General features: G+C 41.6%; 2 protein-coding genes across 10 annotated transcripts in view; both read right to left on the bottom strand.

The window, feature by feature from the left end:
* The window catches only part of LOC129815149 (protocadherin gamma-C5-like), a 41,865-nt gene that overhangs the window by 12,127 nt on the left and 5,723 nt on the right, over positions 1 to 24,015 (bottom strand). For 3 of the 9 annotated variants that reach the window (XM_055868619.1, XM_055868588.1, XM_055868647.1), the window contains exon 1: positions 1,534 to 3,999. The exons of 2 other annotated variants lie outside the window; for them this stretch is intronic. In XM_055868619.1, the coding sequence (XP_055724594.1) occupies positions 1,534 to 3,999 (2,466 nt within the window). Of the gene's footprint in view, positions 1 to 1,533; positions 4,000 to 8,578; positions 12,136 to 16,483; positions 22,026 to 24,015 lie in introns of those variants that run through there. 4 more of the 9 variants (XM_055868629.1, XM_055868598.1, XM_055868608.1 and 1 more) reach the window with 3 other exon arrangements.
* LOC129815177 (protocadherin gamma-C5-like) lies at positions 5,086 to 7,867 on the bottom strand. The gene has a single exon (XM_055868674.1). It carries the CDS (start codon positions 7,568 to 7,570, stop codon positions 5,114 to 5,116), a length of 2,457 nt encoding a protein of 818 aa, XP_055724649.1. The 5' UTR covers positions 7,571 to 7,867; the 3' UTR covers positions 5,086 to 5,113.

Raw genomic sequence — 24,015 nt, forward strand, 5'->3', positions numbered from 1 at the left:
GAGGGTTTTGAAAAACATGTTGAACAGTAAGAGAACATGGCAAAGTTAATGCACAAAGACGTTCTCTGTCCATAGTTTGTTTGATTACTAAAACTCGCGTTCACGTCAAAATACTTGGCAAAAGATTCAGACACAACTTGTGGGTTCACATGAATTAGTACGCCGAGGCCCAAGTCCTTCGCTATGTCCCGACAAAGGCCCTCCGTTTTAAATCCTCCAATACGGAATAAGAAAGTTAAGCGGAAAGTGATGCGCTGTATAAAGCGGAGAGGAGAGCCAGAGCACCGGCCATCCCAAGGCCTTTCTTCTTGTCTTCAAAACTCAGATTGTTCAACTCCTCATGTCGGGGAAATATCCTATTTTATCCTTGAACAACACAGTAACCAAAAATATCGATCCAAGAGCTTCAATAACTTTCAAATATGATAATTTAGAGAAAATAATTAAGAAAGTAAAACCGATTCCCTACCACGCGCAAAGTTCCTGTAGCTTCTGAAAGGACACTTTTTCAGAGGTGCCTGGGTCTCCAAACAAAGGCAGGACAATATAAGCGGCTCTCATTAGTTGTGCCACATCCGCTACACACGCGCGCAAGTACACACACACGCACACACACACCAAAACGAGTTATGTACGCCGAAATAAAAGATGAATAGGTGTTACGTTCCTGACCGGTTTTCTGTTATTTTGTATGTGTTAGTCGGTCAGGGCGTGAGTTTGGGTGGGCAGTCAATGTTATGTGTCTCTATGTTGGTAAAGGGTGACCTGATATGGTTCTCAATTAGAGGCAGGTGGTTTTCATTTCCTCTGATTGAGAGCCATATTAAGGTAGGGGTTTTCACATTGATTGTTGTGGGTGGTTGTCTCCTGTGTCTGTGTTTGTCGCGCCACACGGGACTGTCTCGGTTTGTTTGTACGTTCGTTCTTTTGTGTAGTCATTTTCCTGTTCGTGAGTTCTTCGTTGTATGTAAGTTCGCATGTCCAGGTCTGTCTACGTCGTTTGTTATTTTGTTAGTTATTCAAGTATAGTTCGTTTTTGTCTTGTTAAATAAATTTCATTATGTCCTATGACAACGCTGCATTTTGGTCGAATCCTTGCTCCTCCTCTTCGGATGAAGAGGAGGAGGAAATCCATTACAATAGGTCCAAATAAAAATGAAAGGATGAGGGAGGTAATAACAATAGACAATACAACTTCATCTTCGTTTTCTCTTGGTCTTACGGGAGAAAAAATGTGCAAAAGCTTTGATAAATCTGGTAAAACTTTTTGCCACAAAGAGACAAATTATATGAGTCCTCACAACTAGAAACCTTAACAATAGAGATATTATTATATAATTGCCACGAAAGTAACAATTTTCGTCAATTGAGTCATTCAATAAATATTTGAAATTGACACAAACATATCCGCAACGTAACCTACCACATTCATCATCTAATAAATAAATAACATTGCACTGTCCTAATTCCTATGAAAAAATTGAGGGTTGAGTACTGACTGGATGTCTAGCACTTCGTTCAGTCTATGCTCACCTGTTGACTCTCGAACGTCCACGTACTGTCGGGTAAAGATGCGTCAAGCACGTTTATCATTTCCTTAAAGTCAGTAGTGCTGCTGGGTTTAACGAGGGTGAAATCACTGAACTCTGACATTGGAGAGAGACACGACCTAAATGATTGGCTCTGAGACAACAGGTCCCCTCCCAGGACCTCCACATACTTAATAGGGCCGTCAGTGTTGAGCTGGATCTGCAGGTTTCTGTTGGGATTCTTGTATCCGTCAGAGTCAGTTCGTCTGATACAGCAACTCGAGCTGCTCCTACTGTTTCTAACGCACTTCACCACTAAGATGAGAAAAGTTAACAAAGACAAGACGGACACTGAGGCCAGAGAGATGATCAAATAAAAGGTGATTTTACTGTTTCTCCTGCTGGGTTCTGCAGTTTTCTGGCGGTAGTCCGATATGGGTTCGCGTAGCCCATCCTCTAACAGTATATTGACTGTGACTGTGGTGGACTGGACCGGCTCCCCATTGTCCTTTATCTCTATAAGCAGCCTCTGAGAGGAGTCATCCTGCTCTGAAACAGCACGTGTTGTCCTCACCTCTCCCGTGTAAAGACTAACACTGAACAGAGATGAGTCTGTGGCCTCCGTCAGCCAATAGGAAATCAAGGCGTTGTGGCCCGAGTCTGCGTCCACTGCCGATATCTTAGTGGCGAGGTGGCCTGCTTTAGCGGACCGGGGAATCTTCTGATGGGAGACAGAGGCCATGACAGCGGAGGGGTAAATAACAGCGGGTGCATTGTCATTCTGGTCCATGATAAAAACATGAACCTTGTTAATGCTGCTCAGAGACGGCGAGCCGTGGTCCTTTGCCTGCACCTGAATCTGAAACACTTTCAGTTTCTCATAGTCAAACGAGTGCATGCTGTAGATGCTGCCGTTATCTGAGTTTATGTAAATATAGGAGGAGACTGACACGTCTTGTACTTTAGAGTCTAATATAGAATAGGAGATTTTAGCATTATCTCCAAAATCTATGTCCAATGCAGACACGGAACAGATAATAGAACCAGGTGTGTTATTCTCATTGAGATACACGGTATACGCATTGCTAGGAAACCTGGGTGGATTATCATTGACATCGAGGATACGTACTGGGATAGTTTTCCTGCTGCTCAGAGGAGAGAAGCCCGAATCAGTAGCTGTTATCTCTATGTTGTACTCTGGGAACGTCTCTCTGTCCAGAACACCATTGGTGACTAATGTGTAATGATTGGGAAAAGAAGGTTCTAATGTAAACGGATAGCCTGGTGGGATTTGTAATGTCACTTTTCCGTTTTCCTCAGAGTCAGGATCCCATGCACTAATCAAAGCCACTACAGTACCCTTGGGTGCGTCCTCACGCACTGGGCTTGGTGTAGAAGTGAGGGTAATTTGGGGAGGGTTGTCATTGACGTCTATGATATCAATCTGGACGCTGCACTGTCCCTCCATTTCAGGCATGCCTTTATCTTTAGCAATAATCTCGATTCTGTGTGAGGGAGTGTTTTCGTAATCCAGCATACCATTTAAATACATCTCCCCCGTTTTTGGATTGATGTCAAATAAAGTCTTTATGGACTGTGCAGTATGATCACCGAAAGAATATTCAATCTCACCATTTGGGCCATCGTCCAAATCCTTTGCCTCAACCGTTAAGAAAGATGTGCCTTGTTGACTATTTTCCTTTAGAGACACTTCATATGACGATTTTTCGAATACGGGGTTGTTATCATTTATATCAAGGACAACAACGGTTATCTGCGAGGTCCCAGATCTGGCTGGAGAGCCACCATCCAAGGCTGTCAACAACAGTTGGTATGCTGCCTTATTTTCTCGGTCCAGTGCGTTCTCCAATACTAGTTCAGGCACTTTTCTTCCATCACCAATATCCTTTACTTTCAAGCTGAAATGTTGGTTTTTGCTGAGAGTGTAAGATTTTAAAGAATTATCGCCAACGTCAGGATCCTGCGCGCTCTCCAAAGAAAAGCGCATACCAGGGGCGGTAGATTCTGCGATTTTCAATGTCCGCTCTGTTGATTGAAATTGTGGAGCATTGTCGTTTATATCCTTAATTTCAACTTCCACTCTGTGGAGCTTTAGAGGATTCTCAACGATGACTTCTAATGGCAAGAGACAACTGACGCTTTGTCCGCACAGACTTTCTCTGTCAATTCTATCGCTCACAACCAGGTCGCCCTTAACCAAATTCACACTGAAATACTGCTTACCAGCCACGGAGGCTATCCTCAACTTACGATCAGAAATCTCAGTCACATCCAAATGTAGATCTTTAGCTATATTTCCAACCACGGATCCCAAGCTAAATTCCTCTGGAACAGTGTAACGAATCTGTGCTCCTGTTGTATTCCAAGACAAAAAGAAACTGAATAGCCATAGCACTTGTCCTCTCCAATCGCTCAGGCGCGAACTCTCTTTCAATTTGAATTTCCTCATATTGCTGTACCCCGAAAAAAATAACGTGTGAAAAACATGTAAAGAATAAAATATTCCATGGAAATTGTTATTGATCACATCTCCTTTTTAGCCAGGTATCTAATTCCACTGTGAATGAATGGGTGAGCACAGCTCCGTCTCTCCCAGCTCTATGCATTGTAAGGACTGCGCTGCTGACGATGGGGGAGGGAGTAGATCTTTTTGTACAGTTAAGCATGCTATTGGGGCAGAGCACAGCAACGTTGAAACCAATTAAAAACCGAGTGTCTGTTAAAGTCATAGCCATCTTTCTGCCATAGGAGTCATCGTTTCAAACGTGTTAACACACCAGAGCATTCATGAAGAAATTGAGATGGTATTCATGAGGGAATGCAAAATGACTGCTTCCCTTGACAGCTATGATTTTGAAATAATGACAATGAGGATAATCATCGCAATAGCCCTTTATCTGAAGGTCAAAGTAAATAATTTAAAGCTAATTGAAAGTGGACCTATGTCTAGCAGACGTGTGGTATAAACAGCAGAAACAATACAGCAACCGAAGTGTTTCCTGGCCTGTAGAGAGCGGTTGTCGCTGTCCATGGTGATGAAATGTAAAAACCGCTCTCTGCTGGCAATGAGGTAAACAAATAACCCCATTCCTGAAAGCATATACATGCTCATTTCTTACTGCTCATTTATGTCACAGATATAATTTATATCACAGATATCATTTTACATTTGAGTATCATTTAATTTGAGTATAACACTTCTCACTTGCGTTCATAAAAATCATAATTATACTTAATTTCCGTGAACCTGGAAACTTGTGAAGTTTTTTAAATTCCGAGTTTTACATGGCCTGTCTGTTTTGATAACGTTCAAGTGAAGAAATATGCTAAATATTTTTTTTTAGTTTCGATTAAGGAAATAGCATGTAGGCCTCGTTGAAAACATAATATGCGGTTAAAGAAGGGAAGAGACAAAGTACGAAGTGAAAAAAGCTTGGATAAAATTATTTTAACTTAAAATTGTGCTTCACATTTAAGATGAGCAAAAATAACATTTAAGTCATTCCATTCCTATACTCACATTATTTTTCACTGATATTACGTCAATGAAGTAAATGCTTTTACTATGGGCTCACCTGTTGGCTCTCGAACGTCCACGCACTGTCAGGTAAAGATGCGTCAAGCACGTTTATCATTTCCTTAAAGTCAATAGTGCTGCTGGGTTTAACGAGGGTGAAATCACTGAACTCTGACATTGGAGAGAGACACGACCTGAACGACTGGCTCTGAGACAACAGGTCCCCTCCCAGGACCTCCACATACTTAATAGGGCCATCAGTGTTGAGCTGGATCTGCAGGTTTCTGTTGGGATTCTTGTATCCGTCAGAGTCAGCTCGTCTGATACAGCAACTCGAGCTGCTCCTACTGTTTCTAACGCACTTCACCACTAAGATGAGAAAAGTCAAAAAAGACAAGACGGACACTGAGGCCAGAGAGATGATCAAATAAACGATGATTTTACTGTTTCTCCTGCTGGGCTCTGCTTTTTTCTGGCGGTATTCCGAGATGGGTTCGTGTAGCCCGTCTTCTAACATTATATTGACTGTGACTGTGGTGGACTGGACCGGCTCCCCATTGTCCTTTATCTCTATAAGCAGCCTCTGAGAGGAGTCATCCTGCTCTGAAACAGCACGTTTACATCTCACCTCACCTGTGTAAAGACTAACACTGAACAGAGATGAGTCTGTGGCCTCCGTCAGCCTATAGGAAATCAAGGCGTTGTGGCCCGAGTCTGCGTCCACTGCCGATATCTTAGTGGCGAGGTGGCCTGCTTTAGCGGACCGGGGAATCTTCTGATGGGAGACAGAGGCCATGACAGCGGAGGGGTAAATAACAGCCGGGGCATTGTCGTTCTGGTCCAGGATAAAAACATGAACCGTGACGTTGCTGCTCAGAGACGGAGAGCCGTGGTCCTTTGCCTGCACCTGAATCTGAAACACCTTCAGTTTCTCATAGTCAAACGAGTGCATGCTGTAGATGCTGCCGTTATCTGAGTTTATGTAAATATAGGAGGAGACTGACACGTCTTGTACTTTAGAGTCTAATATAGAATAGGAGATCTTGGCATTTTCTCCAATATCTGGATCTGTAGCGGACACTGAACACATTATTGATCCAGCAGCATTGTTCTCTCTGACATAAACAGTGTAAGATGTTTGGGAAAACATTGGAGAATTGTCATTGACGTCAAGAACACGGACATGAATCATCTTTTTGGATGAAAGAGGAGGTGATCCAGCATCGGCTGCCATTATCTCAATGGTGTAATCCGGATATGATTCTCGATCCAAAATGGATTCGGTAACTAAAGCATAATTATTGGACACTGATTGTTTTAATTTAAAAGGTACGCCTGGTGGTAAACTTAGAGTGACTATCCCATTATGTCCAAAGTCTATGTCCTTGGCGCTTAGCAGAGCCACAACAGTTCCAATAGGTGCGTCCTCCCTAACCGGGGTAGGTTCAGATTTCAAAATAACATCAGGAACATTGTCGTTCACATCCACGACATCTACCTCAACAGTGCACAGTCCCTGCATAGTTAGCGGGCCATTGTCTGTAGCAAGAACATCAAATTTCAAATAGCGTCCCGTTTCAAAATCTAATTCACCCGTAATGGCGAGCTCTCCCGTTTGTGAGTCAATAGAAAACAGATTCTGAAGTGATTCAGGATTATGTGGTTCAAATGAATACGTTATTTCGCCATTGCCACCTTCGTCAAGATCTACAGCTTTGACAGTCAAAACTACAGTACCGATAAGGGTGTTTTCCAGCAATTTCAAGCCATATAAAGATTTTTCAAAAACAGGTGCATTATCGTTTTGGTCCAACACCCGAACAGTGATTTTTGTTGTGCCTGACCGGGCTGGAGTTCCACAATCTATTGCTGTCAGAATTAGACTGTGTGCTGGTATGTGTTCTCTGTCCAACATTTTTTCCAAAGCCAACTCGGGGACTTTGGTTCCATCCTTGCTAATTTTTACTTTTAAAACAAAATGGTCGTTTTTACTTAGCGTGTAGGAACATATGGAATTTGAGCCCACGTCGGGGTCTTGTGCAGATTCTAAACGAAATTTTACACCTGTCAATGTAGACTCGGCAATATTTAGAATATTTTGATTGTTTTGAAAAACTGGAAAATTGTCATTTATATCCTGTAACTCAATTTCAACACGATGGAGCTGTAGTGGGTTTTGTACTATAGCCTCTAAAGGCAACATACAGCTGACGCTTTGTCCACACAGATTCTCTCTGTCTATTCTCTCACTGACAACGAGCTCGCCTTTTCCCAAATCCACGCTGAAATACTGCTTACCACCCTCCGAGGCTATCCTCAGTTTTCGTTCAGATATCTCAGAGATTCCCAAACCCAGATCCATCGCTATGTTCCCAACAACGGATCCCACATTTAGTTCCTCGGGAATGGTATACCGTGTCTGCGCCTCTATTGTATTCCACAAGAGAAATAACATCCAAAGCGTCCGCAAAGGAATCAACATTATTCCGATAGGAATCCACATTTTTTCACAAAATGTAGACTGGGTAAACAAGGTGGTTTGCTATACATTGCCAGAAAAAGTTGGATTAGAAATTATCCAGGTATCATTTTGGTTAACATCTCAAAATGGTTTGTCATCACCGTCCTACTGATATTGCAGCTCCCTCTCCCCCAGCTCATCTGTGCATTGTTAGGTTTATGGTTCTGTGGCTCGGGGAGGGACTAGATCTATTTGCACAGTTCAGCACATGATTGGTGCACAGCGCTCCAATGGATTATGGTTGTGATCAGCAGCACTGCTCCCTAAAAAACAGTGCAGACCATGAAGCAAGAGTGAGAGGGGCTGTATCAATATCCCTCCTAATTGTCATGAGTAGATTTAACAGCCACATGTTAAATGATTCATGGTTAGATCTATTGCATTAGCTAGTACTGTTATTGTCATTCTGCTTTCCACGTCATAGCGTCATAATGTAACAGTGACGCGCATGACTTCGGGGGTATTTAAAGTATTTAAAATAATGAATATCACACAATGCCAGAGCGGCAAAATATCACAATGTAACAAACACAACTTCAGAGGCAGTCTAGAACGTCATAATGGATATGACACAAAGCTACTTTTGAAGACAAAGACACATCCTGACCTCAAAGCCAGTCAAGGTGGTAAACAATCTGTTTCAACAAATGTGAGCACCAAATTCATGGTGTGGAACGAAACAAATATAATACATATACGAGTCGTTTTGAAAGCTGGAAATTAAATCTATTTCGATGAAATCCAGAATATATTTAAAACGTTGGCAATGTTATGCGAGGTTGCCAATTTAAAACGCCATTGTTAGAATAATGGTGGATTTCCCATTTCCAGCCCAAAGCGGTGGACAGCGCTACACACAAGAATGCGGCAGGCGCATTTCTGATAAGAGACAGTACAATAAACCTCTAAACACAATACACAACGTTATTATTAAAATTAGATCGAATCAAGAGAAGAAATATTTTATTCGAATTACTTTTTTATTCTCACCTGTTGACTCTCGAATGTCCACGCACTGTCAGGTAAAGATGGGTCAAGCACGTTTATCATTTCCTTAAAGTCAGTAGTGCTGCTGGGTTTAACGAGGGTGAAATCACTGAACTCTGACATTGGAGAGAGACACGACCTGAACGACTGGCTCTGAGACAACAGGTCCCCTCCCAGGACCTCCACATACTTAATAGGGCCGTCAGTGTTGAGCTGGATCTGAAGGTTTCTGTTGGGATTCTTGTATCCGTCAGAGTCAGCTCGTCTGATACAGCAACTCGAGCTGCTCCTACTGTTTCTAACGCACTTCACCACTAAGATGAGAAAAGTCAAAAAAGACAAGACGGACACTGAGGCCAGAGAGATGATCAAATAAAAGGTGATTTTACTGTTTCTCCTGCTGGGCTCTGCTGTTTTCTGGCGGTATTCCGAGATGGGTTCATGTATCCTGTCCTCGAACAGTATATTGACTGTGACTGTGGTGGACTGGACCGGCTCCCCATTGTCCTTTATCTCTATAAGCAGCCTCTGAGAGGAGTCATCCTGCTCTGAAACAGCGCGTTTTGTCCTCACCTCTCCCGTGTAAAGACTAACACTGAACAGAGACGAGTCTGTGGCCTCCGTCAGCCTATAGGAAATCAAGGCGTTGTGGCCCGAGTCTGCGTCCACTGCCGATATCTTAGTGGCGAGGTGGCCTGCTTTAGCGGACCGGGGAATCTTCTGATGGGAGACAGAGCCCATGACAGCGGAGGGGTAAATAACAGCCGGGGCATTGTCGTTCTGGTCCAGGATAAAAACATGAACCGTGGCATTGCTGCTCAGAGACGGAGAGCCGTGATCCTTTGCCTGCACCTGAATCTGAAACACTTTCAGTTTCTCATAGTCAAACGAGTGCATGCTGTAGATGCTGCCGTTATCTGAGTTTATGTAAATATAGGAGGAGACTGACACGTCTTGTACTTTAGAGTCTAATAGAGAATAGGAGATCTTAGCATTTTCTCCAATATCTGGATCTGTAGCGGACACTGAACACATTATTGATCTGGCAGCATTGTTCTCTCTGACATAAACAGTGTAAGACAGCTGAGAGAAAATTGGAGGGTTGTCATTAACGTCTAAAACTCGTACAATAACTTCCTTTTGTGAAGTGAGGGGAGGAGAGCCCAAATCAGAGGCGACAATTTTTAGCTTATATTCAGAAAGTTCCTCTCTGTCGAGTTTAGAGTCTGTAACTATTGCATAATTGTCAGCAAACGACGTTTTCAGTTTAAATGGATATGTACCTAATAAACTCACATGGACCTTCCCATTATCCACTGAATCTACATCTTTCGCGCCTATCAAAGCAACAACTGTTCCTAAAGGAGCATCTTCTTTCACAGGGTTAGGTAAAGAGGTAAGGACTATTTCAGGTGCGTTATCGTTCACATCTAATATATCTATCTGAACAGAGCAGTGCCCTTCCAAAGAGGCCACGGCTTTGTCTGTTGCGCGGATATTAAATTCATAAGTGTGACTCTCTTCATAATCCAGACTGCCAGTCACAGTGATCTGTCCAGTCTCAGAGTCAATAGAAAACATTTCATGTATGAAGTCTGGCGTCTGCTCAGCAAAAGAGTATTGTACCACTCCATTAGCACCATCGTCAGCATCAGCGGCTTTAACGATTATCACCACTGTACTTTCCGGTGAATTTTCTCGCAAAGAAGATTCATACAGCGATTTCTCAAAGATTGGGGCATTGTCATTGATATCTACAACTTGAACAGTGACCTCCGTAGTCCCTGAACGGGCAGGGCTACCACCATCTATAGCTGTCAGCACAAGCTGATGAACAGCCTGTTTCTCTCTATCTAGTGCTTTTTGTAAAACTAACTCTGGTATTTTCGTCCCATCTCTACTTGTCTTAACATTTAAAACAAACAAGTCATTTTGATTTAATTTATATGAGCTGAGGGAATTGGAGCCCACATCAGGATCTTTTGCACCTGTAAGTGGAAATCGTGCCCCAGTCGCTGTAGATTCTGCAATATTAAGAACACGTTCGATAGAAAGAAAGACTGGGCCATTATCATTGATATCCTGGACTTCCACCTCAACTCGGTAAAGCTGGAGGGGCTCCTCAATAACAACCTGCAGTGGCAACAGACAACTGGTGCTTTGTCCGCACAGACTCTCTCTGTCTATCCTCTGAATGACAACCAACTCGCCTTTTCCCAAATCCACACTGAAATACTGCTTATCAGCCTCGGAGGCTAACCTTAATTTTCGCACAAACATCTCAAATGCTTCCAAACCAAGATCCTTTGCTATATTACCAACTATAGATCCTTCTTTCAATTCCTCTGGAATAGTGTAGCGGATCTGCGCTTCTATTGTATTCCACAGCAGAAAAAACAACCAGAACGCCCCTTTAGGCAGAATATGTATCCTTACAATCCCCATTTCCAAAGAAGATGTACATTTGATGCAAACGAAGTTCTTGGATTGCAATACATCGCAATATTAAACAATTAGATCATGAACATTCCAGTATCATTCAAGAACAAAATATTGCTAAAATATTCCCATCCACTGATACGATGTGAGCGTAGCTCCGTCTCTCCCAGCTCTGTGCATTGCATGGGTTACTGTGCTGTGAGCTGGGGGAGGGAGTAGATCTCTTTATACAAAGCTGCATGGTATTGGTGCTCAGAGCTCCAATAGATTTTGACTGGGACCAGTGCTGCATTAAAGCAGCAGTACAGGCCCAGGCTAAGGTAAATGACAAAAACCATGTACTATGCTCCACAATCAAAAAAATAAAAAATAAACTGTTTTTCCTAGGACGCTAATAAAAAAATGGAAGGCACAAATAGAAGTAAAATGAAACAAAATCGTTCTGTTAGATCTACTACTTTAAAAACAAAACATTCAAGCATAACATTTGGTCCCCAATATTTTGTGACGTATCCTATTGATTCAATAATGGTGTTTATCTTCATATTAAAACTGTAAATAAAGATAAACAATTCTCCAATGGTTTGTTTCTGTCACGCCCTGGCCTTAGTATTCTTTGTTTTTTTTTTATTATTTTAGTTAGGTCAGGGTGTGACATGGGGAATGTTTGTGTTTTATCGGTTTTGGGTGGTTATATGGTAAAGGGGGTGTTGGGTGTAGTGTATGGGTTTGTGTTGAGTGTATGTGTCTAGCTGTGTCTATGTTGGTGTAGTTGTCTAGGAGAGTCTATAGTTGCCTGAATGGGTTCCCAATTAGAGACAGCTGATTTCTGTTGTCTCTGATTGGGAGCCATATTTAAGGTAACCATGGGCTTTCGTTTGATGTGGGTAATTGTCTATGTTATACGTTTGTAGCATGTATGTGCACTACGTTATTAGCTTCACGGTCGTTTTTTTGTTAGTTTTTGTAAGAGTGTTTTGTTTTCGGTTCTCCTTCTTCTTAATAAAAAAGAAGATGGCTTATTTTCCTAATGCTGCGTTTTGGTCCGTCAATTCCCCACACGATCGTGACAGTTTCCAAACACAAAACAACCGAGGTGTTTTACTAGTTGAGGTTTTAATGTTGCAATGGAAAGGGGGGGGGGGGGGTGTATACAATGATGAAGTGGACAAATTTTCACTCAGAGGTCAGAAGCAAACCAGACAGCAACAAAACAATCACATCCCCAGTTTACAATTGGCTCATTCATCCCCTTCCTCTCCCCTGTAACTATTCCCCAGGTCGTTGCTGCAAATGAGAACGTGTTCTCAGTCAACTTACCTGGTAAAATAACGGTAAAATAAAAAATAAATAAATAAAATCTCAGCCCGTCAGCAGAACTATTGACTTCCGTTTCAGGACCTTGGACAGCACCAAGTCAGAGCTGCTACATGCTGACAGACCGCGCGCATGTTGATTTTGTCTCCCCACACCAGACGCGATCAGGACACGCAGGTTGAAATATCAAAACAAACTCTGAACCAACTATTTTAATTTTGGGACAGGTAGAAAAACATTAAACATTTATGGCAATTTAATTAGCTAGCTTGTGGTTGCTCAAATTTTATAACAGTTTTTTTATAGGGCAGGGCAGCTCTAACCAACATCTCCAATATCATCTCATTGATTGACTCCAGGTTAGCTGAAACCTGACTCCAATTAGCTTTTGGAAAAGTCATTAGCCTAGAGGTTCACATACTTATTCAATATAGACAAGTAAAATATAATAATTAGTGTGTCACTAGTTTAAGCACACTGTGTTTGTCTATTGTTGTGACTAAGATGAAGATCAGATCAATGTGATGACTATGCAGAAATCCAGGTAATTCCGAAGTGTTCACATACTTTTTTATTGCCACTGTATTTTGTAACAATATGTGTAATTGTTTTTTTTAACTCATGTTTTGATGAATCTAAAACAGTTTGAATGAGGTGTTTGAGCTAAAGTTCATAGTGCGCTATGTGTAAAGTGCTAATCCCAAACTATCACCTCAACCTTATGCAGTTGTGAAGATCTGAAATGATTTGTAGTCAGGTGCAAGCTATCGGGATGTAACTTTGCCTCAGGAGGCAAGGTGTAGTTCTAGCCAGAATGCTTACAGATGACATAATGATGAGCTCTCCAAAAGTGCCCAAGGAGTAGGGTTTAAGGGGCAATTTGAGTTTGAAAAAATTATAAAATGATAACATTTATTTTATTCAAAATAAAGTTTTTGAAGTTGAACACTTGTTTCTTTTTGCATATTCTTTTGTATAGAAATAATAATTTGGAGTAAATTATCCCAAGTATGTTGAGGAAACTATTTGCATCAGCTTTTTAAGTATAGTTGTGAGTATATATTTGAGTAGTAGGAACCCAATTTAAATACATTTTACTAACCTGAGTACGAGAAGTAACTGAGCAAAAACATTTGTAGATAAAACATAGAATATCATTTATGATACTGATAAAATTCCGCAAATTAAATTTACAATATTAGTTTGTAACTGATTACAATAAGTATATCAAACTTAAAACATTAGTTCTGGGACTTGAAGGACTTAAGCAGGTCAAACAAAAACAGAACTGTTCTGAACCTGATCAAATTCAAATTGAAAGGAATTTGTGAGATCCAGTTAGTTGTTTGCACTTAATATATTTTGAGTTTGTAATTGTAACGTTCGTCGTTGGGAGAAAGTGAGGAGGACCAAGGTGCAGCTGTTACACCCCTGAAAAAGGGTAGAAAGAATCACGAGAGCGTGATACGGAATGTTTACTCATGGAACGTTTAGTGCAATCATTTTACAAAAGTAACACATTTTACAGAATAACAGATCTACAGGAAATAGAGTTTTGTAGGGTACAAGGCTTATTCAAATCATAACAGTATACACTGTACATCACTGAAACAAATACTATTTTCAATATAACTGTCAAGCAAAGCTTTAACTCAGTAAACCAAAACACAATTTATCAACAGGCAATAAAGTGTTTGAAAAACCATTACACAAATATCACCGCAAAATATCTTATTAACAATGCACAGGTTCATTCACAATCGACATAAAATGGCAGCTACGTAGCAGTACCTAGCAGTGCGTAGCTAGCTGCAACCGAGCACGGCTCATATTACTCTGCAAACTTAACTTCCTCAATATGTTACTAAAACAAACCTTAAACACTCTTGACATGTTAGCAAGTTATTACATTTAAATTACTCTTTTTAATCATCAATAACGTACCTGAAAAAGGGTAGAAAGAATCACGAGAGCGTGATACGGAATGTTTACTCATGGAACGTTTAGTGCAATGAGAAAAAAGACCGCGAATTCTCCGTGAACTTGAGTGGAGACCAGAGCAATCGATCTCAGGCTCATAGATTAAGAGCATTTAGTAGATCACAGATTAACACTTTTATCCACGACAACATAAAGTAATCAACATAACGTTTACACATTCCTCTCACAATTCGTACCCTTTGTATGCTTGACGGATTTTAACAGAATTATATAAATGTTATCAATCTATCAACTAATACTGAATGCATGATCTTCTTAACCTTAAATGTTTTAAGATCCTCACATACTATGAATTTACTAATACTTTTTAATGTATAACAGGCTATTAGTATTTCCTTTAACCTGTCACACAGCGTGGTAAGTATTCATTATCTCTTTTAATGAAAACGAATACTCGAACAAAAACAACAAACCACGAGAACGGGAAGAAACAGTCCTGAACGGTGAAAATACAAAACACAGAACAGAAAATAATCACCCACGAAACACAGGTGGAAAAAGGCTACCTAAGTATGATTCTCAGTCAGAGACAACTAACGACACCTGCCTCGGATTGAGTACCATACCAGGCCAAACGCAAAACACAACATAGAAAAACAAACATAGACAACCCACCCAACTCACGCCCTGACCATACTAAAACAAAGACATAACAAAAAAACTAAGGTCAGAACGTGACAGTTACTGTGCTGTGAGCTGGGAGAGGGAATAGATCTCTTTGTACAAAGCTGCATGGTATTGGTGCTCAGTGCTCCAATAGATTATGACTTGGACCAGTGCTGCATTAAAGCAGCAATACAGGCCCAGGCTAAGGTAAATGACAACAACCATGTACTATGCTCCACAATCAGAAATAAAAACTGGTTTAGGCTACATAACACTCTAATTAAAAAATAATGAAAACCACATTACTCTGGACATTGAAATTGAAGTACAATGCAGCAATATATTTTCTGTAAGAGCTACTGTTTCTTAAACAAAACATTTAGGCTGCGTTCGTAAATTCACTCTGGCTATCTACTCCAATTTCTGAGCACTCTCGTCTGAGTGTGCCAGATTGCAGAATAACTGATGAATTTACGAACGCTCAACACCCATCTAATATGGCCGGTGTCAGTAAACGTCGGTAAAAAGCGTAATTCAGTTGTTGCCAGCAGCACAGTTACAGTCACAAACGCTTTTGGTAAAAATGAAAACAGCATAACCAGCTCTTCTAGGGCAAGTCAAATAGTCAGAGTAAGAATTTCTCTCATTTGTGTCTGGAAGCACCTAGCAAGCTAGCCAACGTTAGTCAATTAGTTTGGGTGCTTGACTGCCGTTGTGAGGTCAGAACGCTCGGATCAACCCTACTCCTCGGTTAGAGCGTCTAGTGTGTGTGCTCTGGACGCTCCGAGAGGGAAACGCTCTAAATTTATGAACTGACAAGCTGACAACGCTCTGAATTTACGAACGCCCAGAGCGCACTCTGGCACTCCAGATTGAATTTGCTAACATACCCTTAAAGTAACAATGGGTCCCCAATATTTTGTGACGTGTCCTGTTAATGCAATAATTACGTTTTTTTCCGATCAAACCCATAGAAAAGCAATTCATCTTTAGAAGAAAATAAAAAACTTGTCTACCCCGACCTTATTAGAAATTAACAATTTGATTCAATGCAATTCCCCCTCCTGCAAATCAAAAACGTACTTATCTGTTTAGCTTTTTGGTTTCTGGATATACCAATTATACTCTTGAGCATTTAAAAAAAAAAATCAGTGCACTTGCTTTCACCTTAAAATGCAATGTTGTAATGTAATAGGCCTACCCTGAACCCAAGTTAGATATTTGTCTATTAAAAACAGTAGGCATAACCACGCCCAGCGAGTCAGAATTGTAGCGTGATTGCAGAACCTTGGACAGCGCGGTCAGGCTGGCTATGCAACATGTGGTCTCATAAAGTTAAGACGTTTGTAAAAACAACCACAACAAATAAAGTTATTATCAACATATGAAAACTTATTCAACTAAAGCATACAATATTTGCTCAAGTGTAGTCATTGACATATGAATAATACATTAGAACGATGGGATAAACCACAAAAAAATGACGAAAAGAATTGGAACACTAGACAATTATATAACCCTAATATAAGCAGGAATTGTGCTCACCTGTTGGCTCTCGAAAGTCCACGCACTGTCAGGTAAAGATGCATCAAGCACGTTTATCATTTCCTTAAAGTCAGTAGTGCTGCTGGGTTTAACGAGGGTGAAATCACTGAACTCTGACATTGGAGAGAGACACGACCTGAACGACTGGCTCTGAGACAACAGGTCCCCTCCCAGGACCTCCACATACTTAATAGGGCCGTCAGTGTTGAGCTGGATCTGCAGGTTTCTGTTGGGATTCTTGTATCCGTCAGAGTCAGCCCGTCTGATACAGCAACTCGAGCTGCTCCTACTGTTTCGAACGCACTTCACCACTAAGATGAGAAAAGTTAACAAAGACAAGACGGACACTGAGGCCAGAGAGATGATCAAATAAAAGGTGATTTTACTGTTTCTCCTGCTGGGTTCTGCAGTTTTCTGGCGGTAGTCCGATATGGGTTCGCGTAGCCCGTCCTCGAACAGTATATTGACTGTGACTGTGGTGGACTGGGCCGGCTCCCCATTGTCCTTTATCTCTATAAGCAGCCTCTGAGAGGAGTCATCCTGCTCTGAAACAGCGCGTTTTGTCCTCACCTCACCTGTGTAAAGACTAACACTGAACAGAGACGAGTCTGTGGCCTCCGTCAGCCTATAGGAAATCAAGGCGTTGTGGCCCGAGTCTGCGTCCACTGCCGATATCTTAGTGGCGAGGTGGCCTGCTTTAGCGGACCGGGGAATCTTCTGATGGGAGACAGAGCCCATGACAGCGGAGGGGTAAATAACAGCCGGGGCATTGTCGTTCTGGTCCAGGATAAAAACATGAACCGTGACGTTGCTGCTCAGAGACGGAGAGCCGTGGTCTTTTCCCTGCACCTGAATCTGAAACACTTTCAGTTTCTCATAGTCAAACGAGTGCATGCTGTAGATGCTGCCGTTATCTGAGTTTATATAAATATAGGAGGAGACATACACGTCTTGTACTTTAGAGTCTAATATAGAATAGGAAATCTTGGCATTTTCACCCATGTCTGTATCAGAGGCGGACACAGAGCGCAGGATAGATCCCGGGGTGCCATTTTCTTTAACATAAACAGTATACGAGGGCTGGGAAAACACTGGAGGGTTATCATTTACATCTAAGATTTCCACAGTCACGGTTTTTTTTGTAGATAAAGGTGGGTACCCTGAATCAACTGCGGTTATGACAACATCATACTCCGGGAACGTCTCTCGGTCTAATGGGCCGTTGGTCACCAGTGCGTAATGGTTGGAGACGGAGGGCTTCAGGGTGAACGGTGAGCCCGGTGTCATATTTAACTTTACTTTGCCATTCTCACCACCATCTAAGTCTTTAGCGCTAATCAATGCAATAACCACTCCAGGGGATGAATTCTCTGGTATTGGACTGGTGAGTGAGGTTATAATAATTTCAGGGGCATTATCATTAACATCAGCAATCTTTATCTTTATACTGCATTGTCCCTCCATTTGTGGATTGCCTTTATCTTTTGCCATTATGTCGAATTTATGCAAATGTATTTGTTCATAATCAAGCTGCCCTTTGATAGTTACATCTCCAGTATTTGAATCAACATCAAGTAATGACATTATTGTATCGGGGGTTTGGTCTGCAAAGAAATACTCGATCACTCCATTTAGTCCTTCGTCAGAATCAGTTGCTTTGACGTTTAGAACCGTGGTGCCAACTGGTTTATTCTCAGCGACAGATACTTCATAAAATGGTATTTTAAATTGGGGTGCGTTATCGTTAATATCTAACACTATGACCGTTATTTCAGAGGTGCCAGATTGTGCAGGATTCCCTCCGTCTACAGCGGTGAGCACGAGCTTATGAACTGCCTTCTTCTCTCTGTCTAATGAAGTCTTTAGCACAAGCTCTGGTATTTTTGTGCCATCTTGGGTCTTCACATTTAACAAGAAATTATCGTTATCACTGACACTATAGGACCGTAAGGAGTTTGAGGCTACGTCAGGGTCATGTGCGCTTTCCATTGTGAACTTCGCACCTGCAGTGATAGACTCAGCTATTTTCAAAACCCTGTCATTTGTAAGGAAACTCGGAGAATGATCATTTATATCCTGTATGTCGATTTCAATGCGATGCAGCTGTAAGGGATGTTCAACTATAACCTCCAATGGAAACAGACAAGGGACGCTCTCTCCACATAACTCCTCTCTGTCTATCCTCTCATTGACAACCAGTTCACCCTTTTCCAAATCCACACTGAAATACTGCTTACCAGCATCAGAGGCTATCCTTAGTTTACGGTCATAAAACTCAGATATTCCCAAACCAAAGTCCTTAGCTATATTCCCAACAACAGAGCCCACGTTCAATTCCTCAGGTATGGTGTATCGAATCTGTGCCTCTATTGTATTCCACAGGAGAACATATTGATAAATCCAGAACACTTGCCACCTCAAAAGGCCACGAATACTCATTGTCCTTTGTTCCATTGAGTCAGTCTCCTGTTCGCAGGAAATACCATCGCACAATATTGGAATAAAAATTCTTCAACGTAAACATTTCCACGAATTTCAAACAGAACGTGTTTTGTTTCCAGTCAGTGCATGAGTAGCTCCCAAATCAGAGCATTGTAGGCTAAGGGATGAGATGCTGAGGCTGAGGGGAGGGAGTAGATCCCTTTGTATGGCTCGACACGGTATTGGTGGAAAGAACACTCTGCTACAGACCAATCACTGATTCACTTGATCTTAAAGGCACACTATGTTTACACTGGAGAAGAACGCTTAAACCACAGAAACAGATGAGCAGCACAATGTTTTCACTCACAATAAAATATGTTACTTTGATTCACAAGTAATAAAAGTGCTACTTTACTAAACAGATGTGGTAATTCTATACATTCTCAATGAATTAATAAATAATGAATGCAAATATAGGCGTATATTTTGTTTATTATTATTAACAGTATTATTTTTAATATTATTATTATAGCAGAGCTGTATCCTTTTAAACCCTCCGTTTACTGTACTCTTTCTGCCGTCGTGTGACAATGAGAGTGAAGCACAGCCTAGTGGTGTTCTCATAGCGCGTCATAAGGAGCAGGAAGCCATCTCATCCCCTCACACACGTCTAATCCCAGTAGCCTGCTCAATCTGAACGGGAGGGGGAGTAACGGGCTGGGAATAAAAGGATCGTGAGAGGAAAGTGAAAAGGAGGATAGAGGTTTCACGCCTACATACACGCACACATGCACGCACACGAACACACACACGATTTAGTAGTGTGTATTTACATAGCGGTAGTACATACACTGAGTGTACAAAATATTAAGAAAACATACACTTTCCATGACATAAACTGACCAGCTGAATCCAGGTGAAACCTATGATTCCTTATTGATGTCACCTGTTAAGGGACTCTGGTGAATACATACAGGCTCAGATTTCTGACTTCCTGTTTTGATTTCAACTCAGGATTTTGCCTGCCAATATGAGTTCTGTTAATCTCACAGACATAATTCAAACAGTTTTAGAAACTTTAGAGTGTTTTCTATCCAATACTAATAATAATATGCAAATATTAGGAACTATGACTGAGGAGCAGGCCGTTTGATATGGGCACCTTTCATCCAAGCTACTCAATACTGCCCCTTCAGCCATAAGAAGTTAAATCCACTTCAATCAGTGTAGATGAAGGGAGGAGACAGGTTAAATAAGGGTTTTTAAGCCTTGAGACAGTTAAGACATGGATTGTGCATGTGCCATTCAGAGGGTGAATAAGCAAAAAAAAGATTGAAGTGCTTTTGAACGGGGTCTGGTAGTAGGTGCCAGGCGCAACGGTTTGAGTGTGTCAAGAAGTGCAGCTCTGCTCTGTTATTCACGCTCAACAGTTTCCCGTATGCATCAAGAATGGTCCACCACCCAAAAGACATCCAGCCAAATTGACACAACTGTGGGAAGCATTGGAGTCAGCATGGTCCAGCATTCCTGTGGAATGGGGGGGTGCAACTCAATATTAGGAAGGTGTTCCTAATGTTTTGTACACTCAGTGTATTTCATTATTTTGCTAATTTGCCTATCTAACTGATTGAGGAAGTATTTAGCAAAGATAGTTTAAATCTGTGTCTTTAGGCTATATAGATTTGTCCTATATGTCACACCCTGACCTTAGTTATCTTTGTTTTCTTTATTATTTTGGTTAGGTCAGGGTGTGACGAGGGTGGTATGTGTGTTTTGTCTGGTCTAGGGTTTTTGTATGTCTAGGTTGTGTGTGTATTCTAGGCATACATAGGTCTATGGTGGCCTGGATTGGTTCCCAATCAGAGGCAGCTGTTTATCGTTGTCTCTGATTGGGGATCTTATTTAGGTTGCCATTTTCCAGTTTGGTTCGTGGGTGATTGTCTATGTTGATGTTGCATGTCTGCACTCGTTATCATTAGCGTCATGTTCGTTTGTTATTTTGTAAAGTTTGTAATAGTTTGTTTCAGTGTTCTTTAGTTGTCATTAAATAAGATATATTCACATCACGCTGCGCTTTTGTCTCCTCACTACAACGATCACGACACTATATGTGTCTTTAGGCTATATAGATTTGTCCTATCTGTGTCTTTAAACTATGTGTCTAACCACCACAATATCAATTCGTCCACACTGATTTTTACCGACAATAGGCTACGACCAGTGGACATAGATGATCTAAATCTCCCTGGAAACTGCGGGACCTCGGATTACAGCGTTAGATGAAAATAAGGTTTTAATTATGAATCATGCTCATAAACCATATCACGGTGTCATGTAATATGGGCCAGGCCGACAAAACATAAATATAAACGTATTTCATCACGATGATCAGTGGCAGAATAGGACCCACTTCTGCAGCACCACATTATTCAACCCATGAAAATAGTTGCGCTGAGGCAGAAAGGAGACCCAAACGCGCTGCACAGACCGAGCGGAGCATTTCAGCACCACGCGGGTGGACAGCGCCACACAGGCGGACAGCACACGCTGGTGCATGCGGCAGACAATAGGCAGCACGAGATTTGCATAAACAATGCGCGCCTGTTTCCTCTCACTGGAATGGAAAACTGCTTGGTAGCATTTCCTGAGGAAGAATACTAAATGAAATGGCCCCAAACCGCTATGTTCAAGGAACTGCGTATATATGTCTCCAGTTCATGCCACTATTTGTCACGTGACCAGATACTACTTTATCATTCATGACTGGGGCCTCAATAGCTGAATACATAAACAAGATGTAAAGCCCCTTCTACGGTACATAAAAAGAATGATTGAATGGTCCTTTACCCAAAGGAAGATGTGATTGATACAGGTACCGACACATTCATTACATATATTTTAGTTTCTCTCATACACTGCTCATGGGAATGTTCTCTCTTCCTTTCTCAGTAATGAGATAATTCAATGTCAACCAATAATAAGATGTTCAAAATCTGTAGGACTGTCTATGATATATGTATGGTGAACAGTGCTGATCTTTCCCTTTACAACTCATACTTGTGTGTTAAACATGATCCTTTTGCAGGTTATATTGGTCTAAGCACGTGAATGTGTGTGTGTGTGTGTGTGTGTGTGTGTGTGAGAGAGAGAGAGAGAGAGAGAGAGAGAGAGAGAGAGAGAGAGAGAGAGAGAGAGAGAGAGAGAGGAGAGAGAGAGAGAGAGAGAGAGAGAGGAGAGAGAGAGAGAGAGAGAGAGAGAGAGAGAGAGAGAGAGAGAGAGAGAGAGAGAGAGAGAGAGAGAGAGAGAGAGAGAGAGAGAGAGAGAGAGAGAGAGAGAGAGAGAGAGAGAGAGAGAGAGAGAGAGAGAGAGAGAGAGAGAGAGAGATAAAAGTTTGCTCTTACCTTGTTTGCAGAAACACAGATGGAGCACATGCAGCGACAACATGAAAAAGAGAAATGAATAAAATCAGATTCATTAGGTCAGGACAGTGACTGTACCCACGGCACACAGAGACATACTTACCAAAACAGAAGAAGAGTTCAGACATAGACCCATCTGACACATTATCCACCACAGTCACTTAGTATGATTTAGTATGATATGATATTAGCATCAAATATCACACTCTGCATGTGTAGTGTGGGTTCCATGTGTGGAACGACCATAGTATTATACTAGTGTTATCTTCACGTTCCCCTTCTGCTTCATGAGTAGAGCCCTGAGGTTTCCTGGTCAGGTCCCTTTGTCAGGGAAAATTCAGGGGCCTATAATCATGAGGTCGGTGCATGAATGCCATTCAGGGAAACACAAGCATGTTTACCATAACCAAAGAAACATGTTTGCTATTACCAAACACAAAATATACTGTATCTTATAATATGTCAGTAATTATGCATGTTATTTGTATTGTTTTACTGTGTTTGGCCCTTACAATAGCTAACAGAACATAGTTAAATATGCAAGGGTGTGGATATCTCTGTAATCCACTAGTGAACAGAGGAGAGTATGTTTTTGTAATAAATATCACAATCTTCACAAACACCTGCACCAGGAACAACACCATCTTCACTGAGGGTAATATACCCGCAGACAAAAAGAAAGAGAGTTTCAGACACACATTTTCCCCTCCTGCTGAACCTGCCCTGCCCCACTGCAGCTTAGGGCTGGTGAAGACTGAAACATGGCCCATGGCAGGGGTCGCTTCCCAGTGCCTTTCCACCAAACACCCCACAGACATTTAGCTGCACCCCCCCCCCCCCCCCCCCCCCCCCAACTACTTAAGTAATGGTGCAGTCTTCACCATGACTCAGCCAGTCGTCATGGCAACACATCCCACCTCTCCTCGTGAAAATGAATGTGTTGTAGGGAAAGGGTGGGGTGGACGACTGCAAGCTGTCTGAGAACCACACACAGAGAAACACATTCAATTCGAAGGATTGCGCCAAAGGGAAAGGCTACAGTGCAAATTAAGTGTTGATGGTCTGTGTACAGTGTAAGTTCATACTTAAAGATGAGCATAGCACACTTTGATTGCATTATAACTCTCTGTTATTACATAAAGCTCAGGAAAATCCTAAGCTATAAGAGTAAAGCCAGAGGTCTACTGTCAAACACAGTCTCTGTAAGGACAGGGTTTACTGTGGACAAGTGTTCTATAAAAACACATCTAGTCTATAGCTCACTGTATTAAGCTGTGGTGTTGAACCAAGCTACAGGGCTATGGGGAGTAGAAATGGATACTGATGTGACATAGTGAAAAGCTTTTTGTTACAGGGAGAGAGATGGAGAAAGACAAAAGAGAGAAACAGATTGAGAGGGAGAAAGAGAGAGTGAGAGGAGGGGAAGAGAGCGAGATATACTTTCTAAATGAATAGACCCTGTGACTCTGTGTATGTGAGCGTGTACAGTACAGTACATCTCATCTGAAGACAATACTTTGATTGAACTGAAGAGGAACAGAAGCTAGTGCTGCAGTGAAACCTGCGTCCCACAGCCGTCCTCCTACTTCTGCATGATGAACAACAACAACAACCCTCTGCCTCCACACAGTGTGTTCAGCACCACTAACATACAGCCCAGTCACTGGCTGGTAAACAGACAAATGCACA

This window comes from Salvelinus fontinalis, chromosome 2, assembly GCF_029448725.1.
Source record: "Salvelinus fontinalis isolate EN_2023a chromosome 2, ASM2944872v1, whole genome shotgun sequence".
Taxonomy (NCBI): domain Eukaryota; kingdom Metazoa; phylum Chordata; class Actinopteri; order Salmoniformes; family Salmonidae; genus Salvelinus; species Salvelinus fontinalis.